We start from the raw sequence: 8,597 nt of genomic DNA, 5'->3' as shown, positions 1-8,597 counted from the left end.
GGGGGGCCTGCACATAACAGCATAAAAGACCAGAGAAGGAATCGGTTACAAAAAAAATAAAAAGTCATATCTTCATAGAATCACAGAATGGTTGGGTTGGAAGGGAGCTTGCTGCGGGCTGGTCGCCAACCACTGGACCCATCCATCTTCATGGACTAAGCCACGGAGAACAACAGCAAGGAGAAACAGCCAAAGCCAGGGAGCCTCACCCATGCCATGAAATCCATCGTCTCCATTCTGGCCGCATGGCGAGAGGGGACCCGCAGAGGAAAGGCCACGACACCTCCTGCGCCCCGAGCTCAGGCTCCTATGGCCGCCTTGCTTGGATGATGCCCCTTGGTTTGAGAATTGAGGTGTTAACCAGAGACTGGGGACACCAACAAACCCCGTAGGCTGCTGAGCTCAGTCCCTCTGCCATCCCAACCCAAGGCTGATTGCAGAGAGCCAGGTTCTTGCCACCATAAATGACAGGAACGCCAGCAGAACCCAGTAACGGATGGATGGACCAGCCTTGGGTGCGTGGATCTGGAGCTGGGTTGAGCCTTGGCAAGGTTCCTGGGGTGCCCCCCACCCAGCACGTCTCGCCCTCCGCCCGCCCCCCCAGCCCCACATTACCTGTGTGGCTGTACTCAATGACGGGGGGCAGGTAGGTGCCGCTGCTCAGCTCCACCGGCACGAAGGCCGTGTACTTGCTGATGACGTTGCAGGCCTTGCTGGTATGGACGGCATTGAGCTGGTATCGCCTCCCCGACCCTGCATGGGACAGACACCGGCGTTGGAGCTCTCTGTTTCTTCTCCTAAAGAGCGGTGATGCGCTGGCACGGGCTGCCCAGGGAAGGTGGTGGGGTCACCGTCCCTGGAGGCGTTCCAGAACCGTGGAGATGTGGCACTGAGAGATGTGGGCATGGTGGGGGTGGGTTGATGGTTGGGCCCCTTGATCCAATGAGGCCCCTTCCAGCTTGGGATGTTCCATGGCTCTATGGTGCTACGTGAGGCCGAGGCGCCGTTACCGTGCTCGATGTCGCGCTCCCTCTCGGCGAGCAGCTCCAGGTCCCTGATGACAGCCCTGGCTGCCAGCTGGTGGAAGGTCTCGCTCCACACGTCCTCCTCCTCGCCCTCCTCCTGCCTGTCCCGCTCTCGGAGGAGCGCGGGGAGGTCGAAGGCGATCTCCCACTGCACGGGCTCGCCGCCCCGCAGCCCCTTCACCACCGCCTTGCAGGAGGAGCGGGGGGAGCGCGGGGACCCCCGGGTGGCACCGGAATCCCAGTCCTGGGGCTCCCAGTCGGAAGAGGTCTCCGTTTCAAACGTGAAGGACGGATGCTGGGCAGCCTCTGCAGAGAGGAGAAAAATACATCATTAACCACGACGGTGGGCACTCGGCTGTCATTGAGAGGCCGTAATTAACCCTCCCGAATGGCGGCACTGAGCGGTGGCACTGAAGGGCGTGCTTAGTGGGCACGGTGGTGATGGGGAGATGGTTGGACTTGATGGACTCTTCCAAGCTGAGCGATTCTATATCTCTGTGAGCGGGGATGGGTTGACTCGACGATGTTAGCTGCCTTTTCCAACCTCAACGACTGCACGATTCTAATGACAATGCCACCCAAAGCCCTCCCCCGCATTACCCGGCTCCCCAGGGCTCCGGCTGTCAGATGAGGACTGCAGGTTGGCGTCGAGCAGCCCCGAACCCCATCCCACAGCTGCGTCGGGCACTGGTGGGGACGCAGGGCGGTGGCAGGAGGACGCGTTGCTCCGCTGCAGCAGGGATGGCCGGCGGGCGCCCGCACCGCAGATCCGGGTGGTGGAGATGCGTGGGGAGGCAGCAAAAGGCTGGGGAACGCAAAGACACTGAGCTTTCCCCCAGGCTGGGACAGACCTCCAAGGCACCCAGGTCCCAAGGGTGCTTTCCCCGGATGCGCAGGAGGTGAAAGATGGGTTTCAGCCCCGCAGACATTTTAATGGCTTCATTTGGGAGACAAGGGAAAGAAGAGAGATGGAAAGATCAAGCACCAGTTACTTGGTAACGGGAGGAGGAGGGTGCAGAGGATGGGGAGAAGGGAGTCATTTTATTTTATGTTTTTAACAAGGCTGTTTCTCCACTTGCAGGAGACATGAATCTCCCCTGCAGCATCTCTGGCGCCGCATCCAACACGGAGAACAGCAAGGAGCCAGCTTCCATCACTCACCACCGAGGGTGTGATGCTCTATGAACCCACCAGCACAACATGGAGGCAGAAAGCTGCGTGCGTGACCCGAAACAGGAGCCCCCCAAGCTCAGAGTCGGTCAGAGGAGCTCCGTCCCATCCAAACCTGCTCCATCTCCACCCTGAGCCCTTCTCCCAGGGGGATACGGAGCCAGGCACTGAGCTGCCCATTGCCAGCCCTGACCTTTCCATCCCAGCATGGCCCATGTGGAGGCGAGCAGAGGGCTCATGCTCACGGCCCAGTAAATGTCAAGCCCTGGCAGCCGGCCTCGGAGAGCCGCCAGGAGCCCTCGCAGCACAAGGGACAGCAAAACCAGGCTGCAATTAATTACGTGCGGGATGCATGCTGGTAATGGTTTACTGCCCTCCAGAAGGGAGTCATTTCCATCTCTGCCTTCATGCTGAGCATCCCACGCACAGGCAGGATGCTCTGCGGGCCCCAGCAGTGCAAGGAAGGTCGCTGGTATCTCCCAAACCCATCAGCTTGCTTCTGCCGTGCTTTTCACCACCCTCCCTGCTGCTGCTGCTGCTACAGGGCAGAGGCTTCGTTCCCATCCCCTCACCTCCAGCCCCCCCTTCACCCCGGTGTCAGCAGAAGAGAAACGAGACCCCAGCATCCCTCTGCGTTTCCATGGGAACAGAAGCGCACGGCCGCTGCGCATCCTCCCAGTGCTGATTTCAGTGCTGGGCATTGTGGTGATGCTGAGGATGGGAGAAAACCCATCCCCAGGGCTGGGCTCAGCGTATGGGTTATCACATGCATCTGTGCCCCAGCCTGAAGCTGTGGGATGTGCTTTGGGACCGACTTGGGGACCTCGCAGGGCACGGATGTGCCCCGGTTTGTACACCACGGCCAAACGCTGGGGAGATGGGCAGGAGGGAGCCTGGGGATGAGATAACAGCAAAGCGAAGCACAAACCACGCAGGTGTGGGAGGAGGAGAGGCATTCAGCAAACAGAAGCAGGGAGCAGGATCCCATCAGCATCCCATCTGTGTTTGCCACATGCCTGTGGCACGCTGCAGCACACCCACCAGGGCTGGCATGACCCGGGCTCCTTCTCTTCCACAACCCAGATGCTCCCGGTGTCGCGGGCTGATCCTACGGCGCACGGAGCATCTCTGGGGGTACCCACCTGGAAATGCACGGGCTGCAGCTCGGGGCTGAGTTGCTGCAGGTCCTGCAGCTGGGTTTTGCGGAGGGGGTTCCTCAGTGGCGCGCTGCCCGGGTCGCTGGCCGTGGGCTCCTTGCGGAGGGGCTGGCGGTCGGAGATTTGGTTGGCACTGAACGCACGTCTCCTGCAGGAGGCCTTTGCATCTGAGTGGGGGGAGAAAGGGTCAGCATCAGTCCTCCCGGGGAGGACAAGGACGTACTCAGCCCTGCTCGGTTCAAAGCAAAGCGGCAAAAGCACAGAAGAAAACAAGAGCCTACACTCGAACCCCGGGGGATGCCAGGAGAGCGGGCTGGGGAGGCTTCGTCTGAGCAGTTTTCAGCCAGAAAACAAAAGAAAAAGAAAAAAAAGAAAGAAAGAAAGAAAGAAAAAAAAAGCTGACTGCATTTACCCAAACCTTCCTGGAGAAGACAAAGGGTTTACTAATGAAATTTCATTAGTGCAGACATTTTCCTGTCAGAGCAGGAGCAAAATTTCATTTGGAAATGCATGATTTCTCGTCGTTTTTGACAAGGCTGAGAGGATGGGCTGCGCAGCTCCTCTCTGACTATTGGCACAGGACATCCCACAGGTAGCAGAGGTTTCCCCTGCAGCACGGGCCGAAGCTGGGGCTGCTTCGGAAACCTCTGGGGAAGCCAGATCTCCAGGGCTGCCATCGGTTTCCTGACAGCTTCGGGTAAAACATCCGAACCAAATCAGCCTCGCCGAGATGTGTCATCCTCCCACAAAGCCCTCTGACACTTTGCAGCTGGGGAGACGGAGCTGTCAGGCGAGCAAATTGGCAGAGCAGAGATGAAAGCTGGTTAGGAAGACAGGGGCCTGACCGGCGTCCGTGTCTGATTCTCCGCTGGGGTCCCTGCCCACCGCCAGCTGATCCGGGGTGCTGCATCCCTCTGGGTAGCTCCAGCTCTCGGCACCGGTTCCCTCTTCTTGGGAATGAAAGAATACGGAGCTGCCCGACTCCTGGGAGCGCATGGTGCTGTACCGTCGCCTCTTGTCCTGGGGAGAGCAGAGACGTCCCAGCACTTGGCTTTTTGTGCACCGGTGCCAGGGGACCTGGGGTCCCCAGGGAGCCCGGTGACAGCGGGAGAAGCTGTGGTACTCACAGCTCTGGGCTTGGAGATGTACAGCGAGGTGTCGCAGATGATGCCGTAGCCCACCAGGCGGTCCCCGGGGAAGAGGCAGCTGGAGCTGATTGGGGAAACCAGCACCTCGGTGCTTTCGGGGAAGACCCACTCCACCGACACGTCGCTCAGAACCGGGGCCATCGCTTTCTTCAGTGACCTGATCACCTGGGGTGGGGAGCAGAAGGAGGAACCACCCCGAAAAGTGCGGGGCTGAGCCCCGAACCCTGAACCCTGACCCGGGTGGGTTTGGTTGGGGTCGGTGTCAGCACAAATGGATGGAGATAGCAACGCACTGCCCACCGCCCCGATGGGGAAGGCCAGCGTCTCTGAGAACACATGGACTGCAGAACCATCCCTGCACACCGCGGGAAGTCAGCACCAGATTCACAGCTTTGCATCTCCCTATTGTTCCCACTGCTTTGTCACCGGCTCTGGAAGACGCACCAGGCTGTTTTATAAGGCTATTAATTGATGCCTCAGACTGCTGAAGGCAAAGCACTTTATTAATAGCTCTATTTAAAGAAAAAAATCACCTCCCTTCACTGTCTTTGCTTTCAATTTACATCAGAAATGCTGATGCTGTTCTGTCTTAGAGAGGATTCTGTGTGCTACAGGTTCCTGCAGAGGGACGAGGGCTCGAGTCCTTTGAGATGGAGGACACAGAGACAGAATTTAAGTACATTTATGAGGCCCGAGGACCCGATTGTCTCCGGGTTTAGTCACTCGGTGCACGCTTTTACCAGGAGACAGAGCCCACAAAGGGCCATTCTTACAGCACGGCCTCAGCCTTCACGGGGAGAGTGGAAACGAAGCTCCCTCATTTGCTTTAAAGTCAGCTTAACAGCCAAAGCAACTGCAGCACGCTCCCCTCCCTCCAACCCCGGGTACTTCTCGCCTGAGCAGCGCCAGGGCTGAGCCTGACTTCAAAACTAATTGGCTGCTTTGATGCCGGCTCTCTGCCCTTCCTTGCTCTGCGGCAGCAGCTGCTTTGAAGCCGGAGCTGCTGCACGGTGGCTATCGCCTCTCCCATCCCCGCGTGGGGTAAACACCTCCCACTGCCTCCGCCAGCAGAGAGGAGGATGCTGCCATCCCCTCCTGCTCGTCCACCTGCTGCCGAGTGGGAGATGCAAAAGCATCAAGAGGAGGGGGAATGGGACCGCGTTGTTTAAGCATGATGCGATGGTTTGGAGAGGTGACAGCACGCGGTCGTACCTTGGGCTGCAGCCGCTCGCCCTCCACCAGGAACTCAGCGATGCCCCTGGACACGGCAGCCACCCCCTGCACCAGCCTCCTGCAGGCGTGGGGCCCGACGCCGAAGCTGTAGCACCTGCATGGGGAAAGAGAAAGCAGCTCCTTGTTTGGGTGGCTGGGAGCTGCCTGCCCAAGGCCAGGTTGGATGGGGCTTTGGGCAGCCCGGTCCAGTAGAAGGCGTCACTGCCCACGGCGTGGGGTTGGGATTGGATGGGCTTTCAGGTCCCTTCCAACCCACACCACTCTCATAGAATCCTATGAAGGAACAACACTCGGGGCTTGCCAGCAGGATCCTCAACTGCTCGGCTGCCAGGTCAGCTCCTCTCCCCGCTGAGTGCCTGTGGTCAATACCATTAAAGAGCTAGTAATTATCTCTGCTCACAATTAAAACAAACGTTTTCTCAAGGCAAGAAGAACCAGCTGGGCGAGACCGCTGCCCCCACCCAGCTCAGCAAGCCAAGGGCTGCAAGCCAGGGGCAGGCAGAGGGAAAAAACACCCCCAGCAGCCATCTGCATCTGCACCGGGCTCTGGGGGGCTTTTCTATCTGAGGTTTTAATCCCCAGATGGCTGCAAATCTTCCAGAGACTCACACCCTCTTAAAGAGGACTCTGATCTTTTGAGATAAAGGCTCAAAGCCCGGATTCCAGCATTGAGAGAGGGGGACAGGTAGTGCCATGCTGCTGAGAAGCGCTCAGCCCTCCATAGAGGAAACAAAGGACAGAACAGCATCCCTGATCAGCCCTGGTCTGGGGAGCAGTAAGGCTTTTCAATGCCTGATTTCGTGGTTGGCAACCCTACCAGGGTTGGAACTAAATGATTTTTAGGGTCCCTTCCAACCCAAGCCACTCTGTGGTTTTCTTCCAGTCTTCTAATGTTTCTTCTCTCTTAAAGGAATGGAGGAGAAACCAGACCATCAGGGCTGGGGAACGGGCTGGGAGCTCGCTGCATTCATTTCCTGCTTTTCCCATTGCTCTTTTTCAGCAAATTCAATTCCCATCCTGGAAGCAGCTGGGTCCGAGCCCAGATGTGCTTCAAAAAAATAAAAAATTAAAAAGCAAAAAAAAAAAAAAAAAAAAACAGCAAGGAAGATTGTCGGTGTGTCAATCGCTCCTAGCAGGAAGCACCAGCCGAGAGCCTGCGAAGCTGTCAGCCCAATTCTCCTGCGCTTGATTGTTAAAAAAGCATCTGAACTTCTGGGATCCGTTCCAAACCCTTTGAGGTTCTCTGTTCCCGACGTGGGCTCGGCTGCGAGCTGCAGCCCGTGCCCCCCCCCCAGCTCTCTGCCCCATACCTGGTGGAGCAGGCGTGGTTCCTCAGCAGCTCCAGCACCATCCCCGCGTTGTCGACGGCCCCGTGTGTCAGCAGGAAGAGCAGGCGGGGGTGGCCCCTGCGGATGGGCTGCCGGACGATCCACTTGAGAGGCGACAAGATGTTGGGGCTCCCCGCGTCGGCACGCATCCTCCTGATGTTCTCGCAGGCCACGGCCAGGCTCTCCTGCGGGAGGAGCGTGGGATCGCCCGCCCGGCCCCCAGCTCCCGTCCCATCCGCCCGGCACCCACCTCGCAGTACGTCCTGCTGGCTGGGAACAGGATCTTGAAGGTGGAGCTGAAGGCGATGATGTTGAAGAGGCACGCCGGCATCAGGCTCTTGAGGGCCACCAACAGAGCGTCCTGGGGGGAAGGAAGCAGGGGGTCAGCACGCCGCACCCCTCCCGTCCACCTTGACTTCATAGAACGGTTGGGTTGGATGGGATCTTAAAGCCCACCCGGTCCCAACCCAATGCCATGGGCTGGTTGCCACCCATGAAATCAGGTCACCCAAACCTCATCCAACCCGGCCCTGAGCATCCCCAGGGATGGGGCGCCCACGGCTTCCCCCATGGAGGTGCTCAAGGAAGGTGGAGATGTGGCACTGAGGGACGTGGTCAGCGGGCACGGTGAGATGGGCTGTGTTTGGACTTGGAGATCTTGGAGGTCTTCTCCAACCTTAATGGTTCTATCATTCTAAATCGGTTTCCTTCACGTGATCTCCTGCGCTGAGAAATCTCTGCGTACCACAGCCCTCTTGCAAGTTCCCTAACGATATCTGGGTCCTGATGCAGTGAGGACAAAGTGTGTGTGTGGGGGGGGGGTGCTTTCAAAGACCACAGTCTCTGTTGCTCCAAAATGGTGAGATCTGTGCTCACCCCATGGCACTGCAGCACCGAGCTGGCGGGCGAGAGTGTGAAGCGGAGCCGTGCGACACGTAATGCACCGCAGTGCCCGAACCGGCAGAAATAAACAAACAGCTTCGAGCTGCACAAAAGGAGAAGCCTCCCCCAGCCCCAACTCCCTTATAGCTGGCACAATTAAAATAGCAGGGAGAGGCTGCTTCCAGCACTTGTCATTACCAGCAGTGGTTATCTAACTCGCCCGCTCCTGGTCTCTTACATAAGGGGACAGCGCTTGGAGCTGCTGGGACGGCCACCGTGGACAACACCACCAGCAAGAAGTGCTGCAGGAGGGGGAGCAGAGAGCTGGCAGCGCTCTGTGCTCGCTGCATGGGCTCAGATAAAGGCAGACTTCTGCCCAGGGCAGCAGAAGCCCAGAGCCAGCCCTGGGAGAGGAGCTGCCAAGGTGACATCGGCCGCCTCCTGGCTTCATCCCGGGGCAGGAATGCTGCGTGGTCCACGAGTGGGGCTGCCCTTTAGCAGCTTCACACCGAGCTGTTATCTCAAACCTACGGGGATGTATTTATATCGCTGCTCCCAGCAGGCTCCGGGGGTGCTGGCTCCTGCAGATCTCCGCGCTGACATCGCGCCTTGGAACTCATTACAGAGATTTAAAAAAAAAAAAAAAAAAAAAAA

General features: G+C 58.3%; 1 protein-coding gene across 2 annotated transcripts in view; it reads right to left on the bottom strand.

The window, feature by feature from the left end:
* VWA5B1 (von Willebrand factor A domain containing 5B1) overlaps positions 1–8,597 on the bottom strand; it is a 20,057-nt gene that overhangs the window by 3,769 nt on the left and 7,691 nt on the right. For both annotated transcript variants that reach the window (XM_021417244.1, XM_021417245.1), the window contains exons 9-18: positions 7,312–7,422; positions 7,044–7,246; positions 5,713–5,827; positions 4,480–4,665; positions 4,198–4,372; positions 3,338–3,519; positions 1,626–1,830; positions 1,011–1,331; positions 616–753; positions 210–335 (exon numbers count right to left, since the gene is read on the bottom strand). In XM_021417244.1, the coding sequence (XP_021272919.1) occupies positions 210–335; positions 616–753; positions 1,011–1,331; positions 1,626–1,830; positions 3,338–3,519; positions 4,198–4,372; positions 4,480–4,665; positions 5,713–5,827; positions 7,044–7,246; positions 7,312–7,422 (1,762 nt within the window). The remainder of the gene's footprint in view (positions 1–209; positions 336–615; positions 754–1,010; positions 1,332–1,625; positions 1,831–3,337; positions 3,520–4,197; positions 4,373–4,479; positions 4,666–5,712; positions 5,828–7,043; positions 7,247–7,311; positions 7,423–8,597) is intronic.

The sequence above is a fragment of the Numida meleagris genome, chromosome 20 (assembly GCF_002078875.1).
Source record: "Numida meleagris isolate 19003 breed g44 Domestic line chromosome 20, NumMel1.0, whole genome shotgun sequence".
Lineage (NCBI taxonomy): Eukaryota > Metazoa > Chordata > Aves > Galliformes > Numididae > Numida > Numida meleagris.
This window is presented reverse-complemented; position numbering and strand designations above follow the sequence as displayed.